At 36.9% G+C, this 16,684-nt stretch overlaps 2 protein-coding genes and 1 long non-coding RNA gene across 3 annotated transcripts in view; 1 reads left to right on the top strand and 2 right to left on the bottom strand.

The window, feature by feature from the left end:
- Positions 1–7,230, bottom strand: part of usp40 (ubiquitin specific peptidase 40) — a 21,521-nt gene extending 14,291 nt beyond the window's left edge. The window contains 8 exon segments of the mRNA XM_048200427.1: positions 374–502; positions 620–748; positions 1,054–1,197; positions 3,325–3,471; positions 3,916–4,080; positions 4,576–4,689; positions 4,791–4,858; positions 6,490–7,230. Coding sequence (XP_048056384.1) covers positions 374–502; positions 620–748; positions 1,054–1,197; positions 3,325–3,471; positions 3,916–4,080; positions 4,576–4,689; positions 4,791–4,858; positions 6,490–6,682 — 1,089 coding nt within the window. The 5' untranslated portion in view covers positions 6,683–7,230.
- Positions 6,845–16,684, top strand: part of LOC125274217 — an 11,419-nt gene continuing 1,579 nt past the window's right edge. Inside the window, exons 1-3 of the long non-coding RNA XR_007186201.1 lie at positions 6,845–6,983; positions 8,699–8,754; positions 11,328–11,366. This is a non-coding gene — a long non-coding RNA (uncharacterized LOC125274217). The remainder of the gene's footprint in view (positions 6,984–8,698; positions 8,755–11,327; positions 11,367–16,684) is intronic.
- tspeara (thrombospondin-type laminin G domain and EAR repeats a) overlaps positions 8,157–16,684 on the bottom strand; it is a 20,574-nt gene continuing 12,046 nt past the window's right edge. The window contains exons 8-12 of the mRNA XM_048200428.1: positions 13,845–14,034; positions 12,339–12,571; positions 9,219–9,397; positions 9,029–9,130; positions 8,157–8,848 (exon numbers count right to left, since the gene is read on the bottom strand). Coding sequence (XP_048056385.1) covers positions 8,695–8,848; positions 9,029–9,130; positions 9,219–9,397; positions 12,339–12,571; positions 13,845–14,034 — 858 coding nt within the window. The 3' untranslated portion in view covers positions 8,157–8,694. The remainder of the gene's footprint in view (positions 8,849–9,028; positions 9,131–9,218; positions 9,398–12,338; positions 12,572–13,844; positions 14,035–16,684) is intronic.

Below are 16,684 nucleotides of genomic sequence, written 5' to 3'. Positions count from 1 at the left end.
AATTATGTATATATAAATACATGCACATACATGTATACATTTAAGAAATGTATACATGTATAAATAAATATACATATTTATATATATTTTATATTACATATAAATATAAATATTTTATATATAAATATAATTTTTTTCTTAAATATATACATGTATGTGCATGTACTTATATATACATAATTATTATACACAGAACACACACATTACGTAACACAGACTTTTATTTTGCAAACGATTAATCGCGATTAATCGTTGTGCAGCCCTAAATTATATACAATAAATAACTGCTAGAAATCAAAAACATGCTAATAATATTTCAAACATCAGCTTGCTGCCTTGTATAGCTGTAGAGCTGTATGGCATAACAGCATACCTGAGCCAGAATGCCAGTAAGAACAGAGAGCGGATCCTCAGTGTCTACACAGTTCTCACTCTCTTTCTTTCTTTCCTCAACTTTGGCCTCTCGTCTCTGGGTCTTCGCCTTTATTTTCACCTCTTCCTCCTGTGTTGGGGCAGGGGGGATTATCACAAACAGAGATTTCTTGTTACTATTGGATTGGACTTGTTAATTTTGAACCATACATACGGACTGCAATAAAAATGTTTAAAAAAGACTGACCGGTGCCTCCCAGTGGCCAAGCTGATCAATGTCTTTGATATAGACATGATAATGACCTCCATAACAGCCTCCTTTATGTATGATGACAGAGAAGAGCTCATACGAATACTCAGAGTCCGGCCAGTTGCTCTGTCAGAAACACAGCACATGTTCATCCTCTGCTTTTGTGGTCATTTTAATTCTCCATCTAGAGTTATGCTTCAAGTTAACGAGTGATTTTTAGCTAAAAATTAGTCTATGCTTGATGCATATGGGATAACAATATAAACGTTCTCAACAGCTACTAACAGGAGTCTAACTCTAAGTCTGCAGTGCATTTTACATAACCAGATATCATACACTGCTCAGAATAGAATCTCCACAAATAAAACAGACTTATCTTACTTGGCTGGAGAGATTGGAATATGTATTTGTTTACGATTCAGATCTGGTACCTGCTCACAAAATGCTCTGAGGTTGAATTCAAGAGGAAAAGTGTAGCTCCCGGTCTCTTTGTAGCGCTCACACTTGGCAAAGTCAAAGTTGAACCTCAACAAAGAAATGGTCAGGAATGGTGGAAGTTTTCTCAGTTTAGCAGACTGTGACAAAAGACAAAATTAATGATGAATGACTACAGTACTCATCTGAATGTGTATCTAGAATAATAGCTTAGTACTATTTCACATGTTAATAGGGGTCATAATAATATGAATTAAATTTCTTGATCTATTCAACAATATCTATAGAATCCTGAAAAAAAAAAAAAAATGCATCATGGTTTTCACAAATATTAAGCGCTACATCCGTTTTCAACTCTGATAACTAGGGCTGGGCGATATATCGCATGCGATTGTCACGCGCATTTCGTCAGTAAAGCCGGTTCCCTGATTACCGCTAAATCACCATCACCTGCTTTCAAATGGAGCGCCATTTATTAGACAGAACCGTAGATCACTGACAAGCTACGCAATATCGCGTTCATTATCGAAGGTGATTCATCTGCGATAATGAATGCGATATTGCGTAGCTTGTCAGTGATCTACCGTTCTGTCTAATAAATGGCGCTCCTTCAATCATGCGCATGCGATATATCGCCCAGCCCTACTGAAAACAATAAGTCATGTTTCTTGAGCAGCAAATCAGCATATTAGAATGATTTCTGAAGGATCATGTGACACTGAAGACTGCTTTGCCATCACAGGAATACATTATATTTTAAAACATTAAAATAGAGGTAACACTTTAAAATAAGGTTTCATTTATTAACATTAGTTAACTGCATTAGTCGTATTTGTTAACATCAGTTAAATCACTGTGAACTAATATGAACATTTTTATTTAGTAACATTAACTAAGGTTAACTAAATGCTGTAAAAATATGTTGCTCATTGTTAGTTCATGTTAGTTAATACATTAACTAATGTTAACAAATGAGACCAGTGCTTCCCACAGGTTTGAAATATCACTTGTGGTGGTAGCCGGGCGAAAAATCCTCCTATTACCCACGGCACAAAAATGGTCTACTACATGTGACAAACAAATAATGTGCGATTTTTAACAGTATTTTTATTTTTTATTTTTATGTAATTAATTTTAATTACATAGCATATTACATACTAACATTATGCATTATTATGCATTGTAAATTATGCTAAATTACAACATTTAAATGGTTCACCTTTTTTCTATGTTCTCCTTGCTGTCATATAGTGTCTCTCTCAGTGAATGGGACACAGATTTTACTAGTAAAATTTATAAAATGAATAATATATGTGTCAAATAATGTTCTTAGTCTTTTCTTCCTGTGGGGGAGACTACAATAATTTACTATGAATTAAATGGAAATTATATAAATTGTATTTTTAAATTAAATACAATTTATTGTGTAACCAAAATACCAAGAATGCCCAAAAGAAAAAGAAAAAAACTTAGCGTGTGACTTTTAATTATAAACAAGCCCGAAATACACCGGGACTCTTATTTTGAAATGTCTGTACTATTGCAGGCTATGCAGGCTAACTGTCTAAAACATTTAATATAAAGGCCATGAAGTAGACTTTGTAATAATTCATCAACTTGAGTTCATTAGCAATCGCTTGGCATAAATCTGCGCTTTTCATTGATTGAGAATCAGTTTGAAGCAGACTGAAGCAGTTTGAAGCAGACTGTGTGAGCTTGTAGAATGCGCAACAGCGCCCCCTTGTGACTTTGCAAAATGCAGCGCCCGTGGGAATGTCAGCGGGAGTAAACAGTTCTGACGCAGACATAACGAGTACGAAACGACTAGTTAATCGATCACGGATGGTTTCCTTATCTTGCGCGGATATAAATGTATAAGAGGATAAAAATAATAAAAGCAAAAATGTGTCTCCATATACTTGGGCGGCCGTTATTTTACATGGGCGGCCCGCCCAAGTAAAGTCTATGTGTGGGAAGCACTGGAGACCTTATTGTAAAGTGTTAACAAAAAGGAAGACAGCTATTTTAAATTTTAATAATACTTCACAATATCACCGTTTACTGTATTTTTAATCAAATAAATACTTTGGTGAGCATAAGAAACAACCTTCAACTTTTGAATGGAAGTGTGCCTCAGGTAAATAATGAAAAATGATGACCTCTGTAAATACTGTAGATATCCAACTGCTGATTTGGGGATTTTGAATAAATCTCTATTATATAAGGCCTTAGGAAGACGAATGACCAAGTTAACAGTATTGACTGACCTTAGCAGCCCTAACCAGCCGGTCACATCTGCTGCAGCGGTAGAGATTATTACCCTCAAACATCTCCTCCTCCACAAACATGTTCCACAGCGCCTCCTCCAGTCCACTCACACCTCGCACTGACACGGTCAGGTCCAGAAAGTCCTCCTGAGAGAACAGAAAGATAGTGAGAGAAGAATTTTTGCATTTAATGCTCAAAAACACAGTAAAAATATGAAATGGTTTTAAAACAAATCCATATGAATACATTTTATATTGCAATTTATTCCTGTGATAGCAAAGCTGGATTTTCAACATCATTACACCAGTCATCAGGGTCACACGATCCTCAGATTTTTGTGCTCAAGAAACATTTCTTATTATTATCATTTATGAAAACAAACATGCTGTATAATATTTTTGTGGAAACCATTTTACCCTTTTTTCTTTAAAGGCACAATATGCAAGATTGAAAAATCACTTTTAAACTTTTAAACAGTACTGTATCATAAATAATAAATATGCACTGCTTTTTGTGCTGCTTATATTTAAAAGAGTTATAAACTGGACTGCTGGAAGCAAAATTACTACAGGCACATTCTCCATTCTGACCTGTCTCTCACTAATATTGCCGCACTCCTTGCAGGTGATCTGGTTGACAAGCGTCCCATGGTACAGCCGGTGGATAAGACTGCTGCCTGAAGTGCCCACTAAGGAGCTCTCCACAGCACTGAACAGGATCCGGTTCAGCTCCTGCACATCCTGCTGACCCATTTCCTAAACAAAATCAAAGCATAAGATGAAAGATTTTAACAAACACCCTGATCATTTCACAACATCACTGCAGATAATATAGTTATTATCTTTATAGTTATCATTCTTGGTGTGAACGGACCTTTAGTGAAGGATGGGGCAGTTAAAAACTATATAGAAAAAAATAGTGATATATCTGCTTTATTTTTATTTTATTTATTTTAAATCGCCATAAAGTGCAGGAATGAGGGTGACAACATACGATGACATATGGCTGAAATATTCTTTTAAGGATCATGGGGTTAATTATGAAAAAGCAGGGTCAAGAAAATTAACGGTTGCTGATTTTGCCTTAAGCAAGATAACTTAGCTACATAATTTAGGTGTTATTACCCAAAGTGACCTTTGCAACCCTGGGACCCCAGATAACCACAAAGGGACTGTTTTTGCAGTTAGTCATTGTTACATGAAAAGTACCTGCTAAATGTAAAGTAAGTAAAGATTATAAAGTTCTTGTACCTCATTGTTCGTCCAGCCAAAACTGTCCGTCAGGTCTGTCGTGGAGGCCGTTTGTTCATCCACCAGCAACAGACGAGAAAACAGTCTTTGTAGCTCCAGAGGAATCACGCGGACCTGAGATCACACAGAACAGGAAACATCTATCCATATGGTCTTCTGAAACACATGCAGTATAAAGCATTCCATTCATCTCGCTCACACACTTCCATACACACCTTTGCCTCTGGTTTGGTCTTGTCAGCCAGGCACCCTAATTCATCCGGTCCGAGACGGAACAGCTCCTCTGTGAGAGATCATTTTATTTCACAACACAGCATAAAAAATAAATTCACTCCAAAATGCTGCTCCAAACATATATGTCTTTGTTTTAACACAGAACATAAAAACTTTTTTTATATCTTGGCCACTCAATCTATAAATAGTAAATGAGGACTTGGGTTGACAAGCTTAAAACTGACAGAAAATGCACTACAAGAGAGTTAAAAAAAAAAAAAAGGCTCATATGACTCTTGCACTAGATATTCTAAATTCATATATCTTTGTTGGCCAAACAGGCCAAAATTTAAGTCATTATTCAATGAAAATCTTAAGAGTTAAAGGTTTAGTTCACCCAAAAATGAAAATAATGTCATTAATTACTCACCCTCATGTCGTTCCACACCCGTAAAACCATCGTTAATCTTCGGAACACAAATTAAGATATTTTTTATAAAATCAAATGGCTCAGTGAGGCCTCTGTCACTGACAGCAATGTCAACGAACCTCTCAAGATCCATAAAGGTACTCAAAACATATTTAAAACAGTTCATGTGAGTACAGTGGTTCTACCTTAATATTATAAAGCGGCAAGAATACTTTTTGTGCGCCAAAAAAACAAAATAACGACTTTTCAACAATATCTAGTGATGGGCGATTTAAAAACACTGCTTCATGAAGCTTTACGAATCTTTTCATTCGAATCAGTGATTCGGATCGCGTATCAAACTGCCAAACCAAGACTTTGGTGCTCTAAACCACTGATTCGAAACAAAAGATTTGTAACGTTTTTTGTTGAAAAGTCATTATTTTGTGTTAATGTACGCACATTAACTGTTTTAAATATGTTTTGAGTAGCTTTCTGAATCTTGAGAAGTTCAGTGAGATTGCTAGCAATAGAGGCCTCAGTCACTGAGCCATCGTATTTCATCAAAAATATCTTAATGTATGTGCCGAAGATTAACGAAGGTCTTACAAGTGTAGAATGACATGAGGGCGAGTAACTAACGACAGAATTAGAATTTGCATTTGTGAGTGAACTAACCCTTTAACTGATGCGAACAGTTGAACTACAGTACTAATTATAATCCGATTCATGAACAAATCTTATTCAAAGCAGTATTGGAGACTAAGAGTATCCCATCACACATCACATGCACGCAATGTCGAGGAAAACATTCCACTGTAAGTTAACTTAATTAGATATTACATATAATTTGGTAGTAAAACAAAGTGTTTCACATTTGATGAGTATGTGTATTTTGTACAACATTTGCAACTATTTATCACTAATTTAAAAGCACCACCATTACTAAATTGTGTGACTACTAGACAGACATTTGTGAGTTTATTTTAAAATACAAAGTATTGAAAATCAAAATAAAGCATTGGGTAATCCAAAGTTCTACACAAACTTGCGGTCTTCACACCCACTTGAACACTTGGACCAAATACAGGAAGTACATCATGCAAGTAGACAAGTGGTCAAGTGCAAAATTGAGGGTATTTGGACGGTCATCACTAATTACACAGAATAAAGTGGCCAAAATTATCTTCAGAGGTAAGTAATGTAAATAACGACAGTATGTTAATTTTAGGCAGTTTATTCTTTTAAAGAGTAATGAAAAACCAAATGTCTTTTTCAACCTTTCATCTTACCCCTAAACTCTGGTGTGAAGAGTAGAGTCTGTATCAGGGAGTTGAGGTAACAGGTGCCACCCTGATTCTTGATCCCACAGAGTTTGACTTTCCCTCTGGGTGGAGGAGGCTCAGACTCTCTCCCCTTCACACCTGTGCCAGGTGTAGAGGAGGAAAAACCATCCCCGTCCTCCTCAAACAGATCTCCAAACATGACCGCAGCTGCCTTGTAAAGCTTAGTATCGGTAAACCTCCTGGTCTTTAGAGAACCGAGTTTCGTTTACTGTGAAAAGAAAGTGTTTCACCTCTTGCTATCTCATCTTGGTCTTCCCTAGCTCCCGATTAACGATCAATGGGCTCACCCTGGAATAAGATGACTTCACAGGACTAAACATCGCTTTTATAAACCAACCGAGGAACTAAATGGTCGTTTGCCCTCTTTAAGTTCCTCTGGATGAATCACAGGTGTCGTGAGTAAATCTCAGTCCTTAAAACGGAAAATGGAAATCTGAGAGGTGACTGCACTGCTTCCATATTCCACCATTGAGGTTTAAACGAACAAATTATTTCTCGTTGACAGCTGCTTTTATTAGTTTCGTGTTATTAGCCCGCTAACGTATTTACTTTATAATGTTTTAAACGCGACTGTTTTGTTCGAAACAATCGGTTTCCTAGTAGTAAAAGTGGAAAAATGAAATATGAGTAGAAAACCATTAATGTTTTTAGGACGCAGCCATGTTTGCTTGATGACGCGTCTCTAGCCGCTTTGCATTGTGGTACTTGTAGTTCTCCACGGGAACGGCCTTCCTTTGTGCAAGTAATATTGTTTCACTTTGAACTACATATTTCCCTCATCCGGCTGTTCCTTGGTTTGACGGATTCTGTAGTTTTATATACAGGCCTATAATAAATCTTTGTTGTTATCAGTGACCATACAACCATAGGCCTATTCATAATCATGACCTCATAGTCACCCTGCAAATTATAATTAAAGGGATAGTTCACCCAAAAATGAATATTCTGTCATTTACTCACCCTCAAGTTGTTCCAAACCTGTATAAATTTCTATCTTCTGCTGAACACAAAAGAAGATATTTTAAAGAATATGGGTAACCAAACAGTTGACTTATTAGTATTTTTTTCATACTATGGAAAACAATGGGATCCATCAACTGTTTGGTTATCCATATTCTTTAAAATATCTTCTTTTGTGTTCAGCAGAAGAAAGAAATTCATACATTTTGGGACTTGAGAGTGAGTAAATGATGACAGAATTTAAATTTTTGAGTGAACTATCCCTTTAATAAATGTTACTTTTTTGCATTTTGTTTTTATATGTGTTTTGATATGTGCTTTCCATGTATATTTGTCATCTAACAATAATCCCAAATACTTTAAGTAAAAAGACCCTCTTCATCAGCTGACCATATAATGTTTCTTAACACATGTTGTTCTTATCGTGTAGCAAGTAGTCATGAAACTAAAGTTGCGATAGTCTTTTCTTCCCTTTTGTGACAATTTTTTCCAAAGTAAAAATGTAGTTTTGAATTCTATGCACAATACAGTTATGGTTATACATAAGCAGCCTATATATCATTATATGTTATAAACAAAAATCAACATAACCTATTTGAGACTGTGAAACATGTACATACAGTTTATTGATAAGTAAAATCTATTTATTGTAGTGCAAAGAAGAAGAGGTAAAATACAAATATTATACATATAAATAACATTATTTATTACATTATTTTACATTATTGATATAATCTTTAAAACATTGTATGGCACTATCCACAAATGAGTGTACCCCATTCATGGAAAGTGCATATTGTAAATAAAAGTTAGACAGAGCTTAAATGTCCTGCTCCCTCATTTCATTTCCTGTATTTGAGGGATGTCCAATAAGCATAAATGTTCATTTCTTGAAACAAAATAGTTTTTGCTGAACCACAATATAATTTAAACCATTTTAAACTGAAGTGATTTTAGAACACAACTGAGATTCACCAGAGTTTTTCCTTGCATCTTGACAGTCTTTTTATCCAGATGAGGTAGTTTTCAGGAAGTATCAAACTCCAGATTCCACCTCCTGCCAGCTTGATCGACTTCTCTGATATTAAAACGTTTCCCATGAAAGTGTCAGTTGTCACAGAGGTCAAGAGTGGAATAGAAAACTATTCGATTCTATCAAAATATGCAAAAGCTAAACAACTGTTTGTGCCCTCAGTGGATCCTCAGCTTGAAGACTTTGGAAAGAGGTGTTTTGGCACTGGAGTACATCAGGTATGAACCCTCTTCTGAGGTAAAGAACTCCCAGTCACTGCATCCTATAGTAGGTAACCGATGGACAGGGACAAAACCCTCATATCCCTGCCATCTGTCAGAGACAAAAACAATAAAAGTGAAAAAGACTACCTGAAAAATGTCTATCTTCACATGTATTAGCTTGTAACTACATCACCTTAAAATAGTGTTACCCTAAACAGTTGCACAACCACCTACAATGCCAAAGTACTGCCGTATGTGTAAATTGAAGTTATGACGTTTTGAATTGTACCTGTATATAACACTGTTCAAAGAGTAAGACGATCCATCATAAGAGTTGGCTACAACTAAAAAGTGCTCATCTCCAAGCGAAAAGAACTCCCAGTCCACCGCACTGACATACAAGAGGACATAAAGTCAAAAGATGTGAAATATGATTATGACTCTCAACCCCCAAAAATCTTTTATAGTTCAGACTTTACCTGTATGTTACAATGTCTTGAAACTTGAGGAACATCTTGGTTGTCATATCAAGTTCATATATAGTTGAGTTGATGGTATAGAGGCTCGGTCCTCTCTCACACAGCATGTGTCCATTGGCAACAGCAAGAAAGACTCTGTTTCCAATCTGAAACATTTCCCAGTCTGTAGCCCCAAATGTCTAGAGAAATTAAAGATATACGTTCAGAAAGAAAGATTGGGTTTGGTAATAGTAAGGGTAACACTAGTTGGTAATGCATCAACTAACATTAAAGCTGCAGTTTGTAACTTTTTTGGTTAAAAATTATCCAAAATCAATTTGAGCAAGTACATAATCAGCCAGTGTTTAAAACTATCTCCTTACCTTAGCATGATTCACAACGGTAAGCTTGTAATAATGTTTTCTAATTCAGGTGGTACTGGTTGGTTTCCGCGGGAAATTCAAGCATGCCACCATTCATTTTTGCGAAATGGAACCTCATTGTAAAGTGTTACCAAAATAAATTTCCCTGAGCACTCAGGCTGATCTTATCATTATCTCTCAAAAAAATTAGGTTAAGGTAAAAGGCTGCCTATGCTATTTCTGATATCAAGTGGAGGTTAAACCTCCAAACTAATATTGATGCTAAACTTTTTCAAACACACATACACTATATTGCAAAAAGTTTTCGGACAACCCTCTAAATCATTGATTTCAGGTGTTCCCATCACTTCCATGGCCACAGGTGTATAAAATCAAGCACCTAGGCATGCAGAGCTTCTACAAACATTTGTGAAAGAATGGGTCGCTCTCAGGAGCTCAGTGAATTCAAGCGTGGTACCGTGATAGGTTGACACCTGTGCAATAAGTCCATTCATGAAATTTCCTCACTACTAAATATTCCATGATCAACTGTTAGTGGTATCATCACAAAGTGGAAGCAATTGGGAACAACAGCAACTCAGCCACGAAGTGGTAGGCCACATAAAATCACAGAGCGGGGTCAGCGCATGCTGAGGCACACAGTGCGCAGAAGTCGGCTACTTTCTGCAGAGTCGATAGCTACAGAACTTCATGTGGCCTTCAGATTAGCTCAAGAACAGTGCGTAGAGAGCTTCATGGAATGGGTTTCCATGGCCGAGCAGCTGCATCCAAGCCTTACATCACCAAGTGCAATGCAAAGTGTCGGATGCAGTGGTGTACAGCACACCGCCACTGGACTCTAGAGCAGTGGAGACCTGTTCTCTGGAGTGACGAATCACGCTTCTCTGTCTGGCAATCTGATGGACGAGTCTGGGTTTGGAGGTTGCCAGGAGAACGGTACTTGCCTGACTGCATTGTGTCAGGTGTAAAGTTTGGTGGAGGGGGGATTATGGTGTGGGATTGTTTTTCAGGGATTGGGCTTGGCCCCTTAGTTCCAGTGAAAGGAACTCTTAATGCTTCGGCATACCAAGACATTTTGGACAATTTCACGCTCCCAACTTTGTGGGAACAGTTTGGGGATGGCCCCTTCCTGTTCCAACATGACTGCGCACCAGTGCACAAAGCAAGGTCCATAAAGACATGGATGAGCGAGTTTGGTGTGGAGGAACTTGACTGGCCTGCACAGAGTCCTGACCTCAACACCTTTGGGATGAATTAGAGCGGAGACTGTGAGCCAGGCCTTCTTGTCCAACATCACTGCCTGACCTCACAAATGCGCTTCTAGAAGAATGGTCAAAAATTCCCATATACACACTCCTAAACCTTGTGGAAAGCCTTCCCAGAAGAGTTGAGGCTGTTATAGCTGCAAAGGGTGGGCCAACTCCATATTAAACACTACGGATTAAGAATGGGATGTCATTAAAGTTCATGTGCATGTAAAGGCAGGCGTCCCAAAACTTTTGGCAATATAGTGTATTATTCATTGGTTAAAACCATTGTAGTGTCATAAGAAAACATTGTCCTGCTGAATTGACACTGACTGCATCAATAACTTCACGAGATCCATATCACATACATATATGACTTTGATTTTGTTAGATGGTAAGATCTCAAGAATTTAATTATAGTGTAACATCATCTAAACACTTGATATTAACCAAAAACTCTTCTTGTTCTTTATTCCCCTGTAAAACACATCTGCACACAGGGAAATTCCCATCTGAAACGGCTGACAACATCACAAGCGGTGAGTCTGCCTCATAAAGTCTGTTGACATGTACATTGGATCAGTGATTTAGAGCAAATTCAATGGTGAATGAAAATGTTTAACAATTTTATAGATTCGTACACTCTCAGAAAAAAAGGTACACTGGGGCAATACCCTTTCAAAAGGTACACCTTTGTACCTAAAGAGTCCATATTAGTGCCTCAAAGGTAAATATTGGTACCAAAAGTGAACATATTAGTACCTAAATGGTACATATTAGAACCATCTTAAAGGGTACCATCCCAGTGACAGCTTGTGTACCTTTTTTTTCTGAGAGTGTATGAAAGCAGCCATTACTAGTCCCATTACTACGGGACTAGAATGACCCGAAACTGGGTATATGACAAAATAGTTCCTAGTGATATTTATCAGAAATCACCTTTCCAATCCCAATACCCATGAACAGACTTTTTCTATATCTCATGTTTGCAAAAAAGATTAATGTCTTTTTCCTTTAAATAAAAAAAGCATTATGTGTTTAATAAAATAAATTGCAGTGAAGAAAAGTGAAAAGTTTTTGACAAGATTTCAAGCAATAAATCACTTTCGGTACTAGTTCAGGGTCTTTTACGGCTGTTAAAGCTTTAGTTCACCCTATAATTAAACAACTCCAGCGATACCACAGATGCCCCAAGGTAACTCAGTGAGAACAGGTGTCAGGTAAATGTAAAATAACATGCTGCAGCTGGGAAACACCTACACGAGTCCTTCATTCATCTTTTTTTTTCTTTTCATGTGTCATGATTTTCCACTTCATTTACCTGTAATGAATTTCTTAATGTGTAAATCAGGACAGAAATGTACCTCATTCACATCAGTGTTTCCATTCAAAGTAAACCAATTCTAGATGGTCATCACATTTCAGAATGATCCATTTGATTTTAAGCCATCAGCAAGTTTCAGGGCCTTGTGAGGCATTTTCAAATGGTGAAATATGCTTTCTAAACTCACCCTTATAGTCTGAAAGAGCTGAAAGCCTCCACCAAGCCAGATATAGATTGATGAATCTATCTGGGTGGAGATGCCATCAAATGCATTGGCCACTGCTAGGAAGTGGTAGGGCCCTACGGTGAAAAACTCCCAGTCATAAGCTCCCGATGTGGAGATGGTCTGGTTCACCTCAAACGTCTTGGTGCCTGGGTTCCACTTATAAACAACACTGTTAATGTTGTGATTCCCATTCTCTAATAGGGATGACAGGAACATAATATAAGGGTTTAAAATAAAAAGTGCAACTATTCTCACAATTGCCACCAATTTTTAGAGCAATAACAAAATGAAATGCTGATACCATCTACTGATCTGCATCAGTGGCTAAAAATTTATCAGTAAATATAGTAAATAAATAGCTAGATTAAACCTGAAGTTCACACTCATCCTCATGTCATTCCAAACTCATTTCAGTAGAATCCTTACATGTCACATCTATTGGACTATATTGAAATATATGGACTGTTTAATGGTTCTCTTTTTGGAGTTTGACAATCCCTATAGTCACAATATTCTTTCATTCTATGAAAAACATATCTGAAAATATCTTTGTGTATAGTCATACAGGCTTAGAATGGCATGATGGTGAGCATGAATTTTAATTTTGGGCTTAAAGGATTAGTTCACTTCAGAATTAAAATTTCCTGATAATTTACTCACCCCATGTTATCCAAGATGTTTATGTAAAATTTGTTTTTTTAGGAAAACATTCCAGAATTTTTCTCCTTATAGTGGACTTGTTGAAGGTTGAAGGTCCAAATTGAGTTTCAAAACAGCTTCAAAGGGTTTTACACAATCCCAGATGAGGAATAAGGGTCTTATCTAGCGAAACAATCGGTCATTTTCTAAAAAAATATATAAATTTATATACTTTTTAACCACAAATTCTCGTCTTGCACTAGCTCTGCGATGCGCCGTGCATTACGTAAACACGTTGGAAAGGTCACACATGACGTAGGCGGAAGTACCGCGGTAGGGCGAAAAACTTTTCTCCTCCAACTTCAAAATCGTCCGACATCGTAGTTTTACTTTTTCTTTGTAAAGGCCTTTGCACGTTTGCTTTGTCATGCTTGACCTTTCCAACTTGATTACATAATGTGTGGTGCATCGCAGAGCAGTGCAAGACGAGCATTTGTAGTTAAAAGTATATCATTTTTATTTATTTTTTAGAAAATGACCGATCGTTTTGCTAGATAAGACCCTTATTCCTTGTCTGGGATCATGTAGAGCTGCATTGAAACTGCAATTTGGACCTTCAACCCGTTGGTAGCCATTGAAGTCCACTATATGGAGAAAACTCCTGGAATGTTTTCCCTTATAAAACCTTAATTTAATTTCAAAAACCATAAGAAACTTCTTTCAAAAACGTTAAATCATCGTAATGATTCCAAATGATTCCCGTGATGTATGAACAAGTCATGATGATATTCTCTTGTTTCAGCCGCACCGCACCATTATAGGACCAACCTGTTCGGTGATTGGCCACAGCCAAAAAAGCTTCATTATTAATATGGAAGGCTTCCCAGTCACGAGCGCCGTGCGTCTCCAGGGTTTGATGACGCACAAATTTCAGCCTCTTATTACTCCACCTATAGATCACAGACAGCTCTCGCTGTCCGTCCGCTGGGCCCACCGAGTTCGACACCGCCAAGAATATCTGGCACACATACAACACACACAGTGATAAATGAGCCTGATACAGACAAACAGAGATAATGTTACACTTATCAGTCAGTCTGTCATTTGGCTATCACGAATCCAGCTCGCTAAATTTAGAACAGCGTGAAGATCAGGTGGTAGATATATACTGCACCATATAGCTTAGTGTGAGTCATAATTTCACTCAGGCGAAGAGTGTAGTGATGTTTTTACTGATACAAATACGGGCTCCATGATTTACAGTAATGATAATGATAGTTGTAAGGAGCTGCAGGTTTCAACAAAGATCTTTTATTACTTCCTATTCTTTATAATTCAAGATCTGTGTGATATAATTAAGACTAAGAAATTACACTGCAGACAGACAGATGTGTATAAATGATTCATTCATTCAGGGAAGGGAAAGATCATCAGACAAAATTAATTTCTTTGATTGACTACAATGGTGATTTAAAGTTATTGCGTACGTTTGTACTGAGTGAAAGAAACACCACATCAAAACACATCTGTCTCCTGAAGTGCAGTGTAAAGTCTATTCTCTGTGGATCTGTGCATGATTGAGTGGAAAACATTCAGATCACACTTTTGGTACTGAACCATGTCCCTTACCTGCCTCCTTTAACATTTCACCTCAGGCTTTTTCTGTCAGTAATTCTTTCCTAATGAAGTGCCAATCACTGCTCTCTACAGCTGCACTGTACAACCTTTGCCTGTTCATAGGAGCAGTAAGCGATTTCTGAGAAACGAAATGTAACGAAAATAAGAATTGTCGATTTTGATTTCATGGTGACTGTGTAAGCTTAAAGGATTAGTCCACTTTTAAATAAACTTTTCCTGATAATTTACTCACCCCCATGTCATCCAAGATGTCCATGTCTTTCTTTCTTCAGTCAAAAAGAAATTAAAGTTTTTGATGAAAACATTCCAGGATTTTTTTCCATATAGTGGACTTCAATGGGCACCAAACAGTTGAAGGTCAAAATTAGGTTCACTGCAGCTTCAAATTGTTCTGCACTGTCCCAGATGAGAAATAAGGGTCTTATCTAGTGAAACCATCGCTCATTTTCTGAAAAAAATTGAAAATTATATAAGTTTTAACCACAAATGCTCATCTTGAACTAGCAGGTCAAAATTTGAACTAATTTTTATATGCAATATGCTAGTTCAATGGTATGTAACAATTAGTTCAAACTTTGACCTGTGGAGGGCAGTAATACGCTTAGCAGAGTCTACACCACCGGATTTCTAATAGAGAAGAAGAAGAGAGCTAGTTCAAGATGAGCATTTATGGTTAAAACTTAAGAAAATGAGCGATGGTTTCACTAGATAAGACCCTTATTTCTCATCTGGGATTGTGTAGAACAATTTGAAGCTGCAGTGAAACTAATTTTGACCTTCAACTGTTTGGTGCCCATTGAAGTCCACTATATGGAGAATAATCCTGGAATGTTTTCATCAAAAACTTTAATTTCTTTTCGACTGAAGACAGAAAGACATGGACATCTTGGATGACACGGGGGTGAGTAAATTATCAGGAAAAGTTTATTTAAAAGTGGACTAATCCTTTAATATTCAAATTAAATAGATTCAATTTTAAAATCAAAGTCTTTATTTAAAAAAAGAAAAAAACTACTATTGACTACTAACGACTGTTGCTGCCTTCACGTGCTCTCGTTTCCTAGGTAAAAAATTGCACATGAATGCCCTCTCACGTCGAAACTTGAACGCGATAAGCTCGTAATCATGACTTCAGGAGTGGGAATTATCAAATTTCATATAGTACATGAAAGCAGCATAAATCTTTTCCAGAACTGACTGCAAACTGGCATTCAGAACTACCTAAATTTAGTTAGCAATGCCCAGTTTCCTATGATCCAATTCATTCCCGAAGGATGAAATCAAGTCCAGCCCTACATTTTTCTCATTCCAGAAGCCATTTCACTCAGATATACATTACAATAGGGAAGAAAAGTGGCTATTGCAATTTTTGTTTCATGCCAACTTTAATAATTTCATGGTGTCTGGAAAATATATGTTTTACTTGACAGTTGCGGCACTTGAAAGTTTTAGACTTTGACAACATTATAGTCAGTGTTGGGGTAACACATTACAAGTAACCCGAGTTACATAATCAGATTACTTTTTTAACTAGTAAAGTAAAGCTTTACTTTTAAATTTTTTAAATTATTTTTTCAAACAAGTAACGCAAGTTACTTTGTTTTCCCATTTATTGACTGACAGCTCTCCTGTCTCCATATTGTGAGAAATCGGGATAAGTGCAGAGGCATTGTGTGCGCTGTGATGGTTATTGTTGTTCTAGACTAAATGTGAGCAGGCATTTACTCATTCGCTTGCACAAAAACAGATAAAAATAGGAAAAAATAAATAAACTCAGAATACTACACAAACCTGCAATAATTGAATTTTAAATAGTACAAATATACTTTATGTATTTAATCTCACTTTATTAACCAATGTCTTTGCTGCTGACCTTCGATGATCCAAATCAATGATACGAATAAGCAAAAATGACTGAAGAGTGTTGAACTTTCTTCACCTGCATTCTATTCTTCTGCGACTCAGAACAGCAGCACAGCTGAAAGGTTTGTTTGAGCTGCGCCCTCTACTGAACAGGCATGAATTTGCAT

This window comes from Megalobrama amblycephala, linkage group LG8 (genome assembly GCF_018812025.1).
Source record: "Megalobrama amblycephala isolate DHTTF-2021 linkage group LG8, ASM1881202v1, whole genome shotgun sequence".
Taxonomy (NCBI): Eukaryota; Metazoa; Chordata; class Actinopteri; order Cypriniformes; family Xenocyprididae; genus Megalobrama; species Megalobrama amblycephala.
This window is presented reverse-complemented; position numbering and strand designations above follow the sequence as displayed.